The sequence below is a fragment of the Odocoileus virginianus genome, chromosome 11 (assembly GCF_023699985.2).
Source record: "Odocoileus virginianus isolate 20LAN1187 ecotype Illinois chromosome 11, Ovbor_1.2, whole genome shotgun sequence".
Taxonomy (NCBI): Eukaryota; Metazoa; Chordata; class Mammalia; order Artiodactyla; family Cervidae; genus Odocoileus; species Odocoileus virginianus.
In genome coordinates this window covers 69,160,605-69,182,448 of record NC_069684.1, presented here as the reverse complement: position 1 = coordinate 69,182,448, position 21,844 = coordinate 69,160,605, and the positions used below count along the sequence as shown (strand labels likewise).

General features: G+C 38.8%; 1 protein-coding gene across 1 annotated transcript in view; it reads left to right on the top strand.

The window, feature by feature from the left end:
- Nucleotides 1-21,844, top strand: part of LOC110151195 (C4b-binding protein alpha chain-like) — a 62,096-nt gene that overhangs the window by 21,694 nt on the left and 18,558 nt on the right. The window contains exons 8-10 of the mRNA XM_070473757.1: nt 829-1,011; nt 4,642-4,839; nt 8,280-8,462. Of these exons, the coding sequence (XP_070329858.1) occupies nt 829-1,011; nt 4,642-4,839; nt 8,280-8,462 (564 nt within the window). The remainder of the gene's footprint in view (nt 1-828; nt 1,012-4,641; nt 4,840-8,279; nt 8,463-21,844) is intronic.

Here is a 21,844-nt window from a genome sequence, read left to right as displayed (position 1 = left end):
ATATGACTGAGCGACTGAACTGAACTGAAGTGAATGGTGTTTTGTGATATTATTGACATATAGTATTATTTTAGGTGTACCTCATACTGATTTGATATTTGTTAGTATAGTTAAATGATCGTAATAATTCTAGTGAACATCTATCACCTTATATAGTTACAAAATAATTTTTCCTATGATGAGAACTTTCAAGTCCTATACTCTAAGCAATGTTCAAATATATATATTACAGTGTATTAACTATAGACATCGTGCTGTACATTACATCCCCATAATTTATTTATAACTGGAAGCTTGCACCTTTTAAACCCACTTCATTCATTTGTCCACTCTACATTCCCAGCCCTGGCAACCACCAAGCTATTGTCTGGAACTGAGAAATTGTTTTTCAATTTTTTAATGAAAAAGATATAGGGCTTTATCCACCTCGAATAACATGATGGGACCACATTTCACTTAGGTTCCTAGGAACTATTTGCTAAGTCATATCTGACTCTTTGAGACTTTACAGTCTGTAGTCCACCAGACTCCTCTGTCCATGGGATTTCCCAAGCATGAATACTGGAGTGGGTTGTTATTTCCTTGTCCAGGGGACTTTCCAGACCCTGAGTTGAATGCACATCTCCTTTATTGACAGGCAATTTCTTAACCACTGAGCCACTTGGGAAGTCCACTAAAGGGATATACATAAAGCTTTAAAATGTTTTCTTTATGTTTACTTGATGTGGGCTTGTATCAGGTCTCCCTGAGACCCATATATCGATAGTAATCACATCATTATCACCATTTCTCTTTTATAACTCAGATGTCCTTTCTATGCTTCTTTAGATATTGTCTGTCATCCACCTCAAGTTCCGAATGGAATCATTCTCTCTGGATTTAGACCCATCTATCACTACAAAGACTCTATTCTGTTCAGCTGCAAGAAAGGCTATATCCTCAGTGGCGACAGTTCAATTCACTGTGGTGCTGATGACGAGTGGCATCCTTCTCCTCCCACTTGTGAACTCAGTGAGTATGCACCAAAGGGATTTTCATAATTGGCATCTAAAGTTATCCAGGAATATGAGTGTAGCATGCTCACAGGCACAAGTCCACTTAAATCCCAAGAGTCATTTTACGTTAAATTAGTACTTTTCTCTAGTTTTCTCATGTCAGGAGGAAGGAAGGTTTTTTTAATTTTGTTTTTTTGTTTTTCCTTTTCCTGCTAGTAATCCGTTTGTGTTATCTGAGGATTTTCTATACATATATATCATACAGTTTTGACCCCAGTGACATCACAGACATGGTAGATTTATTTATTCCTTACAAAAATATTTCAGTAGACACTAGTAAATTGTCTCATCCTAACAAAATAAACATATTCTGAGAATTTTTTGAAAGATGGAGGTAAAATTCCTTCAAGATATTCCATTTAAAAATTTGCACAGAGATGCTCTATGGGCTGATGTTGACCTTGATACCTTGAAGTTGTAAATACATACTGATCAGTCATAATATTAATGATATTTGTTGCTAAGAATTATTAAGCACTTTGTATCAAGCATTATTATAAGTACATGACATCATTTAATTCATTTAGTATTTACCATGATCCTAAGAGGTAGATATTACTTTTTTAAAAACCACATCTTAATGATTTCAAAACAGAGTGATTAAGTAGCTAGCACAAGCTCATAGTGATTTGGCAATGGAAGCCACTGCTATATTGTGATTTATTCATTCCCTTCTGCCATCATGAGAAGTTAGGTGATGATTTACATAGGTAGCGACAGAATTTGATAAACATGCAATATGACAGACCTGTATCCCTTTTTCAATCCCTACGTACCTTTGGCAACATATCCAGTAGGGAATAAAAGCAGAATCCAGTATTATGTGGAACAAGGTTTAAGCTCATATCGGAAGTTCCTGGTGACAGTGTTATAGCATCTGGGGAACACTACAACGCCTACTGTAATTCCATTTTAGGCAAGGAGAACCAGGGGTACATTTGGTTTATTTAGCAGCAAATTTGTGCTGTATATCCTCAGTGATCTCTGATATTTCTCATGCTGAAGTGCTTTGACATGGAAGGAGAACTAAGCTCCTGGAGGCTGACCCAGTAACCTAGATATTGCCCCTTTCTGCACCATGCTGTGTTGCCTCAATGACATCCTCTGGACTGCTGTATGCATTGTCAGTGTCAGTCATTTCAGTCGCTCAGCTGTGTCTGACTCTACCCTATGGACTGCAGCACGCCAGGTTTCCCTGTCCATTACCAACGCTTGAAACTTGTGCAAACTCATGTCCATCCAGTCGGTGATGCCATCCAACCATCTCATCCTCTGTTGTCCGCTTCTTTTCCTGCCTTCAATCTTTCCCAGCATCAGGGTCTTTTCCAATGAGTCAGTTCTTCACATGGGGTGGCCAAAGTATTGGAGTTTCAGCTTCAGCATCAGTCCTTCCAATGAATGCTCAGGACTGAATTCTGGTTGTATCTCCTTGCAGTCCAAGAGACTCTCAAGAGTTTTCTCCAAAACTGCAGATCAAAGGCATTAATTCTTTGGCACTCAGCTTTCTTTATAGTCCAACTCCCACATCTTTACATGACTACTGGAAAAACCATAGCTTGGACTAGGCAGACTTTTGTTGGCAAAGTAATGTCTCTGCATTTTAATATTACTGTCTAGTTTGGCCATAGATTTTCTTCCAAGGAGCAGGTATCTTTTAATTTCATAGCTGCAGTCACCATCTGTAGTGATTTTGGAGCCCAGGAAAATAAAGTCTCTCACTGTTTCATTGTTTCCCCATCTGTCTGCCATGAAGTGATAGGACCAGATGCCATGACCTCATTTTTTGAATGTTGAGTTTTAAGCCGACTTTTTCACCATCCTCTTTCACTTTCATCAAGAGGCTCAAGAGAACTAAACTTTGCTTTCTGCCATAAGGTGGTGTTATCTGCATATCTGAGGTTATCAATATTTCTCCCATCAATCTTAATCTATCTTGTGCTTCACCCAGCCTGGCATTTAGCATGATGTACTCTGCATATCTGTTAAATAAGCAGGATGACAATATACAGAGTTGATAAACTTCTTTCCCAGTTTGGAACCAATCTGTTGTTCCATGTCCCATTCTAACTGTTGCTTCTTGACTTGCATACAGATTTCTCAGGAGGCAGGTAAAGTAATCTGATTAAGAATTTTCCTCAATTTCCTGTGATCCATATAGGCAAAAGGTTTGGCGTAGTCAATAAAGCAGAAGTAGATGTTTTTCTGGAACTCCTTTGCTTTTTCAATGATCCAATGGATGTTGGCTATTTGACTTCTGGTTCCTCTGCCTTTTCTAAATCCAGCTTGACTATCTGGAAGTTCACAGTTCATGTACTGTTGAAGCGTGGCTTGGAGAATTTTGAGCATTATTTTGCTAGAGTGTGAGATGAGTGCAATTGTGCAATAGTTTGAGCATTCTTTGGAATTGCCTTTCTTTGTGACTGGGGCTTCCCTGATATCTCAGTTGGTAAAGAATCCACCTGTAATGCGGGAGACACCGGTTTGATTCCTGGGTCATGAAGATCTGCTGGAGAAGGGATCAGATACCTACTTTATTATTCTTGGGCTTCCTTTGTGGCTCAGCTGGTAAAGAATCTGCCTGCAATGGGGCAGACCTGGGTTCTATTCCTGTGTTGGGAAGATCCCCTGGAGAAGGGAAAGGCTACCACTCCAGTATTCTGGAGTAGAGAATTACATGGGCTATACAGTCCATGGAGTCCCAAAGAGTCAGATCTGACTGAGTGATTTTTCACTTCACTTTCCCTTTCTTTGGGATTGGAATGAAAACTGACAGTGTCAGTGTCAGTGTACAGTCCTGTGGACACTGCTGAGTTTTCCAAATTTGCTGGCATATTGAGTGCAGCACTTTCACAGCATCATCTTTTAGGATTTGAAATAGCTCAAATGGAATTCCATCACCTCCACTAGCTTTGTTTGTAGTGATGCTTCCTAAGGCCCACTTGACTTCACATTCCAGGATGTCTGCCTCTAGGTGAGTGATCACACTATCATGGTTATCTGGGTCATGAAGATCTTTTTTGTATAGTTCTTCTGTGTATTCTTGCCACCTCTTCTTAATATCTTCTGCTTCTGTTAGGTCCATACCATTTCTGTCCTTTATTGTGCCCATCTTCGCATGAAGTATTCCCTTGGTATCTCTAATTTTCTTGAAGAGATCTATAGTCTTTCCCATTCTATTGTGTTCCTCTGTTTCTTTGCACTGATCCCTGAGGAAGGCTCTCTTATCTCTCCTTTCTATTCTTGGAACTCTGCATTCAAATGGGCATATCTTTCCTTTCCTCTTTTGCCTTTCACTTCTCTTCTTTTCTCAGCATTTGTAAGGCCTCCTCAGATAGCTGTTTTGCCCTTTGCATTACTTTTTCTTGGGGATGGTCTGGAGTGTGCACTGACTGCTTGGCAGTAGTCTATCAGAGGTTGATGCTGCCAAGTCTCTTCTTGGAATTCCCATTTAGCCTTTGCCATCTGTTTCTTCCTCAGTTAATATGAGTTATACTTGTTCTGGGGGACAGGTGTGCCTAGCTCATTGGGTCAGTCTCCCAACCACCAAAATAGCTTTCTTTCATCTTTGTGCTTCTTTCATGATCAGATAGTTGTATTGGGTTACCAGACATTCCCCATGCTGTCTGGGATGGAAGAGACAACAAGCTAAGCAATCAAGAAGTATTTGAAGTTGGGTCTGAGTTGAAATATCAATGCAAGTTTGGCTACAGACCTATTCCAGATGAGCCTCTGACTTTGACTTGTCAGGAAAACTTCACATGGACACCATCCAAAGGGTGTGAATGTAAGTAAACTTTGTTCTGTGTCCTCTTATTTGTGGTATCTTCTTTTCCATTGAAAATGTTGAACATGTGCTTGGATTTTGTACTTTACAGGTTATAATTGATTTCTTAAAATGTATGCTTTGAAATACTTCTAGAGTTAACTTATTGGACCTTTGCAAAGTAGTAGAGGAGCTATTTTAAAGGTCATCCTGAAGACTGGGAGAGCTGAAAAGTCCTTTATACTCTGCCCCTTCGAATTCAGCATCAAATGAAAAATCAACTTGGGTATCAAATACGGGTATCACTTTTATAATTGGTAACCCTGTAGAGCAGCTGTCATTTATATGGTAATCCAGATTGTTTAAATCTGTAACAACTCCAGGATAAAGCCTCCATTGTCTGTTTTGCAGACCTAATGAATAAGGAGACAGAAATCCGTGAACTGAAAATAGTATATTTTACTTTTCATTAAAGCCTTTTGGCTAGTCTGGTCCCTCATTGGGGCTTCCCATATGGTGCTAGAGATAAGGAATCCATCTGCCAATGCAGGAGACATAAGAGATGTAGGTTCACTCACTGGGTGGGGAAGATCCCCAGGAGGAGAGCATGATATCCCACTTCAGTATTCTTTGTCTGGAGAATCCCATGGACAGAGGAGCCTGATGGGCCTCATGGGGTGTGTCCATAGGGCCACAAAGGCACACAACTGAAACCACTTAGCACACACACACACACACACACACACACACACACACACAGTACCTTGTTTCTGCCTAGTGAAAAAAAAATAAAAAATATAGTATTCTGCTTCTTCTGAAGCAACTGAAAATATCGGTGGACTCCACACTGGTGATCTCAGCAGGCCTACAGGATGAAAATAAAATCATACCAATATTTGTAGATAAATAGTAAAAGGCAAGCAGAGATATCATGTTCACCTTCTCTGGAAAAGCCAAAAGGGATGTTCTGTCAGTATCAGTAATGACTCAGCTTCCTGGCCTAATACATATCTTTTACAAGTAGTTAAAAACACAGTGTCACTTACTGTTTTGTTTCAGTACAATGCTGAGGCATTGTTGTTGTTCAGTCCCTAAGTCATGTGTGACTCTTTGGGACCCCATAGACTGTAGCCTGTTAGGCTTCCCTGTTCTTCACTATGTCCCTGAGTTTACTCAAACTCATGTCCATTGAGTCAGTGATGCCACCCAACCATCTCATCCTTTGTCATCCCCTTCTCTTGACCTCAGTCTTTCTCAACACCAGAGTCTTTTCCTATGAGTTGGCTTTTCCCATCAGGTGGCCAAAGTATTGGAGCTTCAGCTTCAGCATCAGTCCTTCCAATGAATATTCAGGGTTGATTTCTTTTAGGATTGACTGGTTGGATCTCCTTGCAGTCCAAGGGACTGTCATATGTCTTCTTCTAGCCTGCAAAAGCTGGAATTGATAGGACCTGAGGCTGGAAAGGTAGCAGGACTAGGTTACGAACGACCTTGTGTGTCTTCAGAAGTTAAGAATGTATGTGAAGAGCAGACACTGAAAGGCTTTAACCAGGGGAGTAATTGTGCTGCATTTAAAATGTAAATGTGCCGTGGAGAAGTCTGGCTGTAGGTGGGCAACAGTTTGAAGTGGGACAGAACTTAACCCATAGACATCTGCTGCAGGTCTCCAGCCAAGTAGTGAAGCTGGTTTCAGCTATAGCGGTGGCAATAGACCTGAATAGAAATTGAGAAAAGGAATTAAAGTGGCAGGACGGATGGGACTCGATTACTGACAGTTGTGGGGTAGTGGGGGAGGGGGGTTCGTTCTGTGCTTGTGATCTCTGATGCCCTGGCTGCCTCTACATCACAACCATCATATCAGTACTATTGACCACGGACCCACCACCACAATCATCCAGGAGAGTGGGACATTAGAAGAGGAAGATTTGGGGTCTTTGGAATTTGGACTTCAGATATTGCCAAGGTTTTTTTCTTTTTTTGAGATATAATTGACTTAAAATACTAATTTAAGGTATACATCAGTGATTTGATATTTGTGTAAATACAGTGAAATGATCATAATAACTTTAGTGAACATTTATCACCATTAAAGTTACAAAATAACTTTTCTTATGATGAAACATTTTAAGTTCATTCTCCAAGCAACTTTCAAACATATGTTACAGAGCTATTAACTTCAGGCACCATGCTGTGCCCTACATCCCCATGATTTACTTATAACTGGAAGTTTGTACTTTTTGACCCACTTCATTCATTTTGTCCACTCTGCATCCCCACCTCTGGCAAACAGCAACCTATTATTGGGAACTAACAAATTGCTTTTTCAATTTTTTTCCACATTGAATAACATGATGGAACCTCATTTCACTGAGGAACTAGGAACTAAAAGGATATCATCCATCCTTAGTTGCTAAGTCATTTCCGACCCTTTGCGACCCCTTGGGTCATAGCCAGTCAGTCTCCTCTGTCCATGGGATTTCCCAAACAGGAATACTGGAGTGGGTTGTTATTTCCTTCTCCAGGGGGTCTTCCAGATTCTGGGGTGGAATCCATGTCTCCTGCATTGGCAGGTGGTTTCTTTACCACCAAGCCTGGCCACCTGCCAATGAAGGAGACATGGATTCCACCCCAGAATCTGGAAGATCCCCTGGAGAAGGAAATAACAACCCACTCACTGAGGAAATCAGAATTGAAAGAGACACGTGTGCCCCAATGTTCATCGCAGCACTGTTTACAATAGCCAGGACATGGAAGCAACCTAGATGCCCATCAGCAGACGAATGGATGAGGAAGCTGTGGTACATATACACCATGGAATATTACTCAGCCATTAAAAAGAATTCATTTGATTCAGTTCTAATGAGGTGGATGAAACTGGAGCCTATTATACAGAGCATAAGTCAGAAAGAAAAACACCAATACAGTGTCTTAATGTATATATATGGAATTTAGAAAGATGGTAACGATGACCCTATATGTGAGACAGTGAAAGATACACAGATGTAAAGAACAGACTTTTGGACTCTGTGGGAGAAGGCGAGGGTGGGATGATTTGAGAGAATAGCATTGAAACATGTATATTATCATATGTGAAACAGACCGCCAGTCCAGGTTCTATGCATGAGACAGGGTGCTCGGGGCTGGTGCACTGGGATGACCCTGAGGGATGGGATGGGGAGGGAGGTGGGAGGGGTTCAGGATGGAGAACACATGTACACCCATGGCTGATTCATGTCAATGTATGGCAAAAACCACCACAATATTGTAAAGTAATTAGCCTCCAATTAAAGTAAATAAGTTAATTTTTTAAAAAAGTATATACATAAAACTTTAAAAAGTTTTCTTTGTATGTACTTGATGTAGGCTTGTATCAGGTCTCCATGAGACCCAAATCAATAGTGGTCACATCATTATGACCATTTCTCTTTTATGACTCAGATATTCTTTATATGCTTCTTTAGATATTGTCTGTCATCCACCTCAAGTTCCAAATGGAATCATTCTCTCTGGAGTTGGACCCATCTATCACTATGAAGACTCTGTTCTGTTCAGCTGCAAGAAAGGCTATATCCTCAATGGCAGAAATTTAATCCGTTGTGGTGCTGATGACGAGTGGCATCCTTCTCTTCCCACTTGTGAACTCAGTGAGTATGCACCAAAGGGATTTTCATAATTGGCATCAAAAGTTTTCCAGGAATATGGGTGTAGCATGCTCACAGGCACAAGCCCACTTAAATACCAGGGTAATTTTAAATTAAATTAATACTTTTTCCTAATTTTCTCATGCCAGGATAAAGGTTTAATTTATTATTTTTTCCTGCTAGTAGTTTCTTTATGTTATCTGTCTGAGGATTTTGTGTACCTGTAACATGATTTTGACATAAGTGATATCATAGATACTGCAGAATTATTAATTCCTTACAAAAGTATTTCAGTAGACACTAATGAAGTGTCTCACCCTCACAAAATAAACATATTCTGAGAATTTTTTGAAAGATAGAGGTAAAAATCCCTTCAAGATTTTCCTTTTTAAAGTTTGCACAGAGATGCTTTATGGGCTGATGTTGGCCTTGATACGTTGAAGTGGTAAATACATACAGATAGGTCATCATATGAATGATACTTATTGTTAACATTCACAAAGCACTTTCTGTATATCAAGTACTTCTCTAAGCATATAACTTTCAATTAATTCAGTTACTTAATATTTACTGCATATTCAGTCTCTGGGTAGGAAGATCGCTGGAGGAGGCAATGGCAACCCACTCCAGTATTCTCACTTGAAGAATCCCAAGGACAGTGGAGTCTGGCAGGTACAGGCCAAAGGATTGCAGAGTCGGACATGACTGATTGACTAAATACGCACACGTGATCCTAAGAGGTAGTTACTACTTTTTAAAATTCCATCTCAGTGTTGGGAAAAGAAATCAGTAAGTAACCAGCACAAACTCAGTTAGTTAGGGGTGGAAGCCACTCCTACCTTGTGGTTTATTCAATCCCTTCTGCCATCATAAGAAATCAGGTGACATTTTACCTATGTAGTGAAAAAATCTGATAAACTTGCAAATTGACAGACATGTGTTGCTGTTGCTCCGTTGCTAAGTCATGTCTGACTTTCTACCCCATGGACTGCAGCAGGCCAGGCTCCTCTGTCCTCTACTATCTCTGGGAATGTGCTCAAATGCAGTCAGTGATGTTATCTAGCCATCTCATCCTCTGCCTCCCAATTCTCCCAGTCTTTCCCAGTCTTTTCTAATGAACCAGCTTTTAACATCAGATGGCCAAAGTATTGGAGCTTCAGCTGCAGCCACAGTCCTTCCAATGAATATTCAGGGTTGATTTCCTTTAGGATTGACTCATTCGGTCTCCTTGCAGGCCAAGGGACTCTCGAGTCTTCTCTAGCACCACAATTTGAAAGCATCAAATTTCGAACAGAAGGAGCAAACACTCTTCTTTATGGACCAACACTCACATCCATATATGACTACTGGAGAAACCATAGCTTTGACTATGTGGACCTTTGTTGGCAAAGCGGTGTCTCTGCTTTTTAATATGCTGTCTCAGTCTATCATAGCTTTTCTTCCAAGCAGCAGGCGTCTTTTAATTTCATGGCTGCAGTCCCTGACCACAGTGATTTTGGAGCCCAAGAAAATAAAGTCTGTCACTGTTTCCATTGTTTCCCCATCTATTTGTCCAAGAAATGATGGGGCCAGATGCTGTGATCTTAATTATTTGAATGTTGAGTTTAAAGTCAGCTTTTTCACTCTCTTCTTTCACCCCCATCAAGAGGCTCTTTAGTTCCTCTTCACTTTCTGCCATTAAAGTGGTATCATCTGCATATCTGAGGTTGTTTTGATTCCAGCTTGTGATTCACTCAGCCTGATATTTCGTATTATGTACTGTGCATGTAAGTTAAATAAGCAGGGTGACAATATGCAGTCTTGTCATTCTCCTTTCCCAGTTTTCAACCATTCCATTGTTTCATGTCTGGTTGTAACTGTTGCTTCTTGACCCACATACAGGATTCTCAAGAGACAGGTAAGGTGGTTTGATATTCCCATCTCTTTAAGAATTTTCCACAGATTGATGTGACCAACACAGTCAAAGGCTTTAGTATAGACCATGAAGCAGAAGTAGATGTTTTCCTGGAACTCCTTTGCTTTCTCTATGATCTACTGAATGCTGGCAATTTGATCTCTGGTTCCTCTTGCCTTTTCAAAACCCAGCCTGTACATCTGGAAGTTCTCAGTTCACATACTTCTGAAACCTAGCTTGAAGTATTTTGAGCATAACCTTGCTAGCATGTGAAATGAGCACAGTTGTTCAGTAGTTTGAACATTCTTTGGAACTCCCCTTCTTTGGGGTTAGAATGAAAACTGACCTTTTCCAGTCCTATAGCCACTGCTGAATTTTTCAAATTTGCTGGCATGTTGAGTGCAGCACTTTAACAGCATCATCTTTTAGGATGTCAAATAGCTCAGTTGGAATTTCATCACATGCACTAGCCTTGTTCATAGTGATGCTTCCTAAGGCCCACTTGACTTCACACTCCAGTATATCTGGCTCTAGATGAGTGGCCATAGCGTTGTGGTTATCAGGGTTGTTAAGATCATTTTTGTATAGTTCTTCTGTGTATTTTTTGCCATCTCTTCTTAATCTCTTCTGCTTCTGTTAGGTCCATACCATTCTTGCCCTTTGTCATGCCCATCCTTGCATGTGTCTCCTTGATAACTTCAATTTTCTTGATGAGATCTCTTGTCTTTCCCACCCTATTGTTTTCCTTGATTTCTTTGCACTGTTCATTTCAGAAGGCTTTCTTATCTCTCCTTGCTATTCTCTGGAACTCTGCATTCAGTTGGCTATATCTTTCCTTTTCTCCCTTGCATTTTACTTCACTTCTCTCATCAGCTATTTGTAAGGACTCCTCAGACAACCACTTTGCTTTTTTGCATTATTTTTCTTTGGGATGGTTTTGGTCCCTGCCTCCTGTATGGTGTTATGAACCCCTGTCTGTAGTTCTTCAGGCATTCTTTCTACCTGATCTAACCCCTTGGATCTATTCATCACCTCCACTGTATAATCATAAGGGATTTGATTTAGGTCGTACCTGAATGACTTAGTGGTTTCCCCTATTTCTTCAATTTAAGCCTGGATTTTACAAAAGGGAGCTCATGCTGTGGACCAGTCAGCTCCAGGTCTTGTTTTTACTGTCTGTATAGAGTTTCTCCATCTTTGGCTGCAAAGAATGTAATCAATCTGGTTTCCGTATTGACCACAAGGTGATGTCCATGTGCAGAGTCATCTTTTGGGTTGTTGGAAAAGATGTTTGCTATGACCGGTGTGTTCTCTTGACAAAACTCTGTTAACCTTTTCCCTGCTTCATTTTGTACTCCAAGGCTAAACTCACCTGTTATTCCAGATAACTCTGGACTTCCTCCTTTTGCATTCTATGAAGAAAAGAACGTTGTTTTTTTTGATGTTAATTCTTGAAAGTGTTATAGGTCTGCATAGAACCAGTCAACTTCAGCTTCTTTAGCATTAGTGGTTGGGGCATAGATTTGGATTACTGTGAAACTGAATAGTTTTCCATGGATACAAACTGAGATCATTCTGTTGCTTTTGAGATTACATCCAAGTACTGCATTTCATACTCTTTTGTTTGACTATGAGGGCTACTCCATTTCTTCTAAAAGATTCTTGCCCACAGTAGTAGATAGAATAGTCATCTGAATTAAGGTCTTCCCTTGCAGATCAGCTGGTAAAGAATCTGCCTGCAATGCGGGAGACCTGGGTCCTATCCCTGGGTTTGGAAGATCCCCTGGAGAAGGGAAAGGCTACTCACGCCAGTATTCTGGCCTGGAGAATGATATGGGGTCAGACACAACTGAGTGACTTTCACTTTCTGAATTAAATTCACCCATTCCAGTCCATTTTAGTTCACTGATTCCTAAGATGTCGATGTTCACTCTTGCCATCTTCTGTTTGACCACATCCAATTTACCTTGATTCATGATCCTAACATTTCAGGTTCCTATGCAATATGTCCTTTATGGCATTGGACTTTACTTTCATCACCAGACACATCCACAACGGAGCATCACTTCTGCCTTGGCCCAGTACTTCATTCTTTCTAGAGCTATTAGGAACTGCCATTCACTCTTCCCCAGTAGCATACTGAAAAGCTCCCACCCTAGAGGGCTCATCTTCTGGTGTCATATCTTTCTGCTTTTTCATACTGTTCCTGGAGTTCTCATGGCAAGAATACTGGAGTGGATTGTCACTTCCTTCTCCAGTAGTTCACTTTTTGTCAGAACTCTTCACTAGACCCCCTGTTTTGAGTGGCCCTGCATGGCATGGCTTAGCATTTCATTGAGTTAGGCAAATCTTTTCACCAGGAGAACAAGGCTGTGTTCCATGAAGGGGCTACATGGCAGACATGTATCCTCTCTTCAATCCATGTGTACCTTTGGCATCATATTCAGTAGGGAAAAAAAACCAAATTCCAAGAGCTAAGTGGGGGCAACGTTCAAGCTCAAATCATGAAGTTCCTGGTGACAATGTTATAGTATCTGGGGACACTACAGCTTCTATTGTAATTCCCCTTTAGGCAAGATCTGGGCCTCCTTATCTGGTCTAGGGAACATAGCCTCAGGAGTTAGGTCCTGCCATAGAAGGAAGGAAGCCTTGACCAGAAATGTAGAGACTTTTTTACAGATGAGATGCCCCTGCCGTCTCTTCCTCCACCTCCTTGTCCTTTGGGGAAAGTGAGCAAGGAGGTGAGGGATGAGTGGATGCTCTTCCGGCCTTAGATAGGGATGTCAGGAAATGAGGAAAATGACTCCATTCAGACAACAAGGATTCTGTCATTCTGTAAGTGACATCACGGAGGCCCAGACTACATGGATTCCACACAGTTAGATTTTAATGTATTATATGGAGACAAATAATGAGCAGTCCTAGTTTAGATCAACCTATTGAGAAATCAATATTCAAAATCAGGAATTAACTAAATACATTTGAAAAGAATGGTATTCATAATATGACTAATTCTATTGGGAAAAATGGGGCATATTTTATTAATAAAAAGACAAAATTAAAAGCATATTTAAAGAAGAACAGGAGGGTGAATAAATAGGATCTTTGGAGGACTCTACCCTAATGAATAGAAAAAATAGCTAATATATTAGTTTCTCATATATAAATAATGCTCACAGATGCTTAAAAATCTACTTGTTTTCTAAGTTAGGTTTAAAGTTTCACTGACTGCTATGTTAAAAACAAAACACTTTTTACCATCTATATATCATAAAATGAGAAGTTGTGTATGCAAGTTGTCACAAATGTGCTATATCCATATATTGGTAATTGATGATATTTATGGGTAAATTATAACCTGATATAAATGTCAGGTATTACTGTGACATTTTAAAGCTTATTTTGAAAAATTAAGAAGTTTGACAGATACAGAGATAATTCTAGATTTATTTTCAATTAGAGGGCTGGAGTATTTTATTCTAAATTATTTAAAAATAAATCTAAAAAAAAAATTTAAAAAATGAAAAGAAATCTAATGTGGAAAAGTGTTATCTGAGAGAAAATTTCTACAGCTTTAAAAAGTATATTTATTTGATGCATATTAATATATGTATGTTTGTGTCTGTATAACTGAATGACTATATTATATACCTGAAACTAACATAACATTGTAAACCAAATACATTTCAATTAAAATAAAAAAAAATTTATTTATTTACATTTCCCTTATGTCAGCTTTTTAGAACATTTCAATTTTTTTTACACCTTTATTTTTTTTATTGACATGCAATAAAACACATGCATGTAGAGTATGTGAGTCTGTCAATCTGACATGCATGTGCACCTTTGCAATTGCCAGTATGGTCCGGTAATGAATGTACCGATCTGTCTGAAAGCTTTCTCGTGCTTCTTTGTGATTCCTTCCTCTGCCCTTCCCTCACTGTCCCCAGAAAATCACCGCTCTGCCTTTATAGACTGGTTCACATTTTCTAGAATTTCATACAGATGAAATAATGTGCTTTTTTGTAAGGCTTTTTTTCATTTAGCACAATTGCTTTCAAATTGATAGATGTGATTATGTACATCAATAATTTATTCCTTTTTATTGCTGAATCGTATTCCATGGTATAAATATCCCACAGATGTTCAGCTATTTCCTGACTGAGGGATACATCAAGGGAAAAACTTTCTACTTATTTACATATTTACCATTTCTGGTGCTCTTCATCCTTTTTGTAAATACAGATTTCCATCTGGCATCATCTTCCTTTTGCTTGAATTACTTCCACCATATTTCCTATAATTTAGACATGTTGGTAATGAATTCTTTTAGGTTTAAACGTTTGAAAAAAGCTTAGTTTGCCTTTGTGTTTGGAAGATATTTTTTCTGAATAGAGAATTCTAGATTGATTGTTGTTTTCTTTTGCTACTTTAAAAACATTGCTTCTATTATCTTCTTTTTAGAAATATTTATTTGGCTGCATCGGGTCTTAGTTGCAGCAAGTGGGCCCTTTGCTGTGGCATGTGGGACCTTTTTGCTGTGGTGGCCAGGCTTCTCTCTTGATATTACATGTGGGCTCCCAAGTGTGCAGGCTCAGTAGTTGCGGGGTGTGTGGGGGGATCTTACTTGCCACATTGCACGTGGGATATTAGTTCCCCAAACAGGGATTGAACCTGAGTTCTCTGCGTTGAAAGGCAGATTCTTAACCACTGGATCACTAGGGAAGTCCCTATTGTCTTTTTTTTTTTAACTTTTGTAGACGTATCATTGGTTTATAGCATTATATGTTTGATGTATGCAACAGTATATTTCAGCTTTGGCATACACTACAGCATGCTCCCCACCAGAATTCGGGTTTACATTCATCACCGTACAGTTGATCTCTCCCAATTTTGCCCTTCCCCCCTGTCTCTTTTTCTCTGGTAGCCACTACTCTGCTCTCTACATCCACATGTTTGTTTTGTTCATATAGTTTGTTTGGTTTTTATATTTCACATATAAGTGAAATCATACTTTTCCCAACAAGATGTTTGTTGTCAGCCTTGTTCTTTGCTCCTCTGTATTTAGGGTGTCTTTTTTCTTTAGAAAGATTAAAAAAAAATTTTTTTTTATCTTTGATTTTAAGAAATTTGATTCTGATATGTTGTATCGTCATTCAGTTTTCTTTTTGTTCCTTGTCACTGGAGTTTGTTGAGTTTATTTAATCTATGGGTTAATAATTTTCACAAAACTTGATAAATTATAACCACTATTTACTCAAATATTTTTCACCTCTCTTCCCTTCTTTCTTTCAGGGGCTCTGCTTATGCATATATGAAACCACCTGAAATTGCTTCACAATTCATTGTAGCTCTGATTCTTTTTTTCCAGTCTTTTGATCTCTTGGTATTTCATTTTTAATAATTGCTGTGTGTTCAAATTTCTTAATCTTTTCTTTTAGGGTGTCTAACATAATGTAAATCTGACAACTTTTTTCTTTTTTTACTTTCAAACACTCATCTGTTATGTGAGACCTCTCAACTACAAGTTTTTATTTCTAAAAGTTTAAGTTGGGTCTTTTAAAATATTTTTAATGTCTCCACTTAACATGCTCAATCTCTCCTCTATATACTTAAATATATGAAATATAGTTATAATAACCATTTTAGTGTCTTTATTTTCTAATTATATCACATGTGTCATTTAAGGGTTTGTTTCTATTGATTGAGTTTTCTGTTCATTATGTGTTATATTTTCTTTGCCTCTTTGTATTTGTAGTGGTTTTAAAGCTGAATGCCAGACATTTTGAATGTGATGTTTTGGTGCTGGATATTTTTGCATTTGTTGAAAATATCCTTGAGTTTAGTCTGGGTTGCACTTAAACTATTCAGAAGCTGATCATCTTGAGACTTGCCTTTTGCCTTTGTTTAGAGGGATCAGATAAGCCCCCTGCAAAGATAGTATTATTCTGATTATTTTATCAATTCTCCACAAAACATGAGGCTTTCCAGTCTATCTGGTGGTAAAATGAACGATATTCAGGCCTGAGTGGATATAGATATTGTTCTGTCTGCTCTTTGGGGTTCCTTGTTGGTTATTTGCTTACCTGCAGCTGAAACTTGACATGTAGCTGAAAACTTGAAGGGATCCTCTGAAGATCTGCAATGCTCTGTCTCTGATCAGACATTTTCTCTTCCTCACTCTGCCCTGTGAACACTGACCTCTCTGGACTCCCATCTCTGTTTCCTTAACTCCTCAACGGCCTTCAGGGAGAGGCAGAATTTCTGCCTTGGTTCTCCCTTCTCTGTGCTGAAGCCTGAAAACTCTCAGCCTGTGACCATCAGAGAGCTTTTCCCTGCTTCCTCAGTACGAGGGACCAACGTCTTGTACTGCTTGATACTTAATGTCAAAAAAACATTATTTCACTTAGTTTGTCTTTTTCCCCTTTGACCTTTTTAAATTGTTCCAGGCTGAGAGTGAATCCTATCTTTGTTATTCCATCTTGATCAGAAGCAGACATCCAAATAAAGGTTTTAAAGTATTCTTTCTCTTCAACTTTACAACAAAAGAAGAAAAAATCCTAACCTCAAGCAATGACTAAATTTCATCCTGTGTATTAACTCTAAAGCTGATATAAAACTCTGAATATATTTATTTCTTCATCCTCGAGAAGAGAGAGAGGTATATATGGGTCAATAAAATTTTGCCAAGAGGTATATGTTAATAGGCATTTGCAATCATTTTGGATGTGGTAACCCCAAGGAAGATCACAAAAAAGATGAATTAAGAATTTATTATTGTTCATGAAAAAATGTTGAAAATTAAAATCTTGTACAGGCTTCCTTGAGCACCTAAGTTTTCAACATTTTTGTTGAAGACTAACACACAGAAGCGAGCACAGCAGCACACCTATGTACACCCTGAGACGTGTCCCCGTGGCATTAGCCAGTCGTCAGTCCCTTTCCTATCCAAAGGTAAATGTTCTGCTGACTTATAACACATCTTAGAGCTTTATATACACAGTGATTTGGTGTTTTGTACTTTGCTTCTTTCGATCACACTATGTTTGTGATGTTCGTATTCTGGATTGAAGCTCTGGCATGTTTATTTTTATACCTGTTTATTATTCCCTTGTAACATATATATAATTGAGTCATCCATTCTCTTCTTGATGGGCATTTGGGTTGTTTCCAGTTTAGAGTTATTAAGAACAATGCTACTTTTAGTATTCTTGTATGTCTCTGGGTGCACAGATGTGTGCCAGATAAACATCCAAGAGCGAAACTGCTATGACATAAGTATAAATGTTCATAAATAGTAGATGATGTCAAAGTTTAAAAAATAGTAGTCTATATTATCTCAGTCCTTGAAATTTATTGAGACTTCTTTCATTGCAAAGCATGAAGTAATTTTTTTGCAAATGTTTAGCATGTACTTGAAAAGAAGTATATTTTGCAATTTTGGGGTGCAAATTTGAAATTTTTGAATTTGTTAATGATGCTATTCAAATCTGCATCCATTTCCATGCTGACTTCTTGTCAATTTTATCAGTTCCTGAGACAGGTTTGCACGTCTCCCTGATGATTTTGTTAAACACATGAGCATCACTTTTTATTTATCAGAAGTATACTGCTCAATACAAGGGATGGAGACTATTAGAATCATAAGTGAAAAGAGAGGTTTTCCTGACAGGAGTGAGTATACCAATGAGGACCATATTTCATAAACATGTGATGGAGGTTATTACCTTGTTTCTCCTGATGGAACAAGAATATGCCAAGAAGATGTCACATGGAAGCCTGAAATGCCAGCATGTAAAAAAGTTAAGAACAGTGAGAGAACTTTTCACAAGTATTCTACAGATTTCTCACATGGTCCCACTTGGTTCCACAAATGATCATAGCACTTAATACCAGGTGACTTTGGGGTTGTTCTTTTCAGAAATATTGTCCAAAGGTGGTCGCAGATACTATACATACCACTAGTGCCATGCAAGGAGCTATAGAATGAAGTTTATCAGTTGGAAAACATAAACAAACAAAAAGTCTTATAAGAAAAGTTTTCTTGCATGAGAAAATGGCAGAGTTGATAAAATCCCCCTCAAAGTCTCATTTTCTCATTTTTCCTGCATAGATAGTGTGTAAGCATTGTGGCCAATGTTACAGTAAAGAGAGACACCCTACAAAGCTCTGTTTAAGTCAAGAGGGCAAGAAGCATTTATAAACTTATGTAACATTGTTTATAAACTTATAAACAATGTAACAATGTCCCACGTGGACGAACTGACTTAGAAAGGGGAGACTTGGAAGTCTAGTGACATTTCTTGCTCTAACTCAGTCTTGCTGATTCATCTGTTTGTTTAAATGCCAGAAAGGAGAAGAAATGAGTACCTAGGGCTATAAAGATCTGTCTCTAATCAGGTTAAGAAATGAAATGTCATCATTGTGAAAGATTCTCCACACCAACAAGATAGAGATTATTGGGTACCATAGTTTGTGTTACTCTGAAAGCCAAGCTTGACAGTGACTGGAGTGCCAGTGGTTCATTTTGGATGTTCTTGGCTCCAAAAGTGGGAACTAGGATCTTGGGGAGCAGGCGTGCAGGATGACATAAGAGACAGGGGAAAAAGGAAAAGAAAAGTATTGTGAACAGTAGGTGCTCAATTCTTGGAGCCCACGAAGTGTAAGGAATGCCTTTCAAAATTGTCTGTCTGAAGGATGGGAGACTGGGGTGTTTATCCACTGCTTTCTGTCTCCCATCAGTTTAGGGTCGCCCTGAGGGCAGTAACTGCCCCCTGGTCAATTCCAACTATAGTTCTCCAGCTTCAGAGAAGGCCCAGGCAGGAAAACAGATTTGCTGTGAGTGCTTTCTGTAGAACACCATCCCTATAAACATAAGCTTGTGTAAACTGTGTACCCCGGCTGAGACGGTAATCAGAAGTGGGCCAAGGGATGTCACGTGGGTGCAGAAGCATTTAGACCACTCCAACCCACTTATGCCCCTTTTACTTGTTCCCTGGTGGCTCGGAGGTTAAAGGGTCTGCCTGCAATGCGGGAGACCTGGGTTCGATCCCTGGGTTGGGAAGATCCCCTGGAGAAGGAAATGGCAACCCACTCCAGTATTCTTGCCTGGAGAATCCCATGGACAGAGGAGCCTGGTGGGCTATAGTCCACGGGGTCGCAGTGTCAGACACAACTGAGCGACTTCACTTTCACTTTCACTTTACTTGTTCTCTATCACTGACTCTTTAAAGAACCGGCTGGCTGCAGTCTCTCAAAAATCTCTCTGAGAGGGATAGTTGCATGTTACCTCTGATCGTGAGGCTATAGTTGATATAAATCATCTTCCTTTGCTACCACCCATTCTACATTTTTCTTACCTTTAGCTAGCACTTGAGTTGGCTCAGGTTGCCTGCTAGATGGGATAACCAACTTTTATATCTGAGGAATGAGGCTTCTTGATGTCTATGGGTTTTTACATGTGCTACTTATTTTATTTTTAGAAAACAGAGCATTTCCAAATCCCTTTCACTTAGTTTTAACCTTAGGAGGAAATTATGCTTCAACATAGGCCTTCCTCTGGCATGCCCATGCCTCTAAATTTATTGCAATTTTTCATATAAAATTGTGAAACTGCAAACAATTCCTTTCCAGTGTTTTTACCCAAACATTTCTTTTCCTTGTTTCAACAGGTAAGTTACTAAGTTGTAAAATATAGTAATTACACTCTTATGGTGGTATTTTAGTTGTGAGAAGGTTAGGGCTTGTTTGGAAATCCTGCGCTTATTCAGAGTCTTTATAATTTTTCACAGTTGAATATTTTCTTTTTTTCAGCCTGATGTCTATTGAGAACAATCCTAGTTTAACATGACTCTCTGTGAATAATTTATGCTTTCATGCCGAGAGGGAGAATTCCCTCAGCCTACATTGCTTATATTCACACACATTTTCTTCCAGCTTCTCAGCTTAAAAGCAGTAGATATTTTTGAGCTGTGGCAAGTTATCCTGAGAAAAGGATATGAATGGGAAGACTGAAATCTCCTATAAGTCACCTGGATTTAGGAGAGTCCTATTTTTTTTTTTCCATTTATTTTTATTAGTTGGAGGCTAATTACTTTACAACATTGCAGTGGTTTTTGTCACACATTGAAATGAATTAGCCACGGATTTACATGTATTTAGGAGAGTCCTGTTAATCTGATACCATGAACTCACACTTTTCTCTCTCGCTCACCCTCCCAGTTTGCAGTTCACCCCCCAGAAGTGCCTGTGGACACTACAAGGAAGATATTTTATATATACATTTTATTTCTTATTAGACTTAAAAGCTGAAGATTTTGCATTGCTTTTCAAGTTTTCTTCTTATGTCCAGTTAAATCTCTCTATCCCTTAAATTCTCATCCATCCTCTAAACCCCAGTTTTCAGTTCTATTTTCAAGATAATTTCAGAGAGTTGTACAGTGTTCACTGATCTCCCACATCTTTTATCATTCCACAATTTTTTCATTTTGAGATAATTTCAGACTTAAAAAAATTGGAAAACCAGCACAGAATATTTTCATATGCTGTTCATTCAGATTCCTTCAATATTAACATCTAACGTAACCATGATTAGACGATCAAAATAAGGAAGTCAACATTGAAATAATATTACATACCTTATTTAAAGTTTTAATTTTGTTCCACTAATGCTCTTGATTTGTTGTAAGATTAAGCATTCCATTTAGGGTTTTTTTTTTTGTAACTGTAGTTTAAAAAAATTGTTTTTAAAGCTTTACCATTTTATAGGAGTTTTAGGTTTCCAACAAGATTGAGAGGATTATACAGAGGTCTCCTCTCAGAAGTTTCTCACATGCATACCTGCCTCTACACATGCATAATCCTCTGCATTATCAATATCTCATTAGCCAGAACTAGCAAGAGATTTTAATAGCTTCTCATCCTAAAGCTACATATGAACGTAATGAAGTGTATGTTCTGACTGGAGAGACTAAAATCTTCTGCAAGTCTTTACGCTAGTCACCTTCACCTTTTCAACGACAAGGAGGCGAAAGGGGAGCTGGTTCCTCGGGGCTCCACCCACAGTCCACTGTAAGAAGACAGAATTAGAAAATAGTGGGAGCAATGTTTCTTGTTGATCAAAGGGAGCACATACATTTGTCTTTTATTTAGCTAGCTTGAACGTTTAAGCCACACACATGGTAAACTTTAAAAAGTCATTGGCAGGTACATTGCAAATAAACTTTACTCTCCTATCTTGCAAAAACACAGCTCACGGTTTTTCAGAAGCACCTACTACTACCAGGTTCCCAGGTATCTTTCCAGAGTATCTAGAGTGTCTACATGTATTCCAGAGTATCTAGAGACTCCTTTACCTGAGGATATCTTTGTGGCTCCACTAAAGTTTTCATGACAATCTCATGAGTTAATTCCAACTATTCAGGAAAGAGGAATTTCATGTGTTAAATCCCAAATTATGTTGTTCAGTCGCTAAATTGTGTCTGATAGCGAC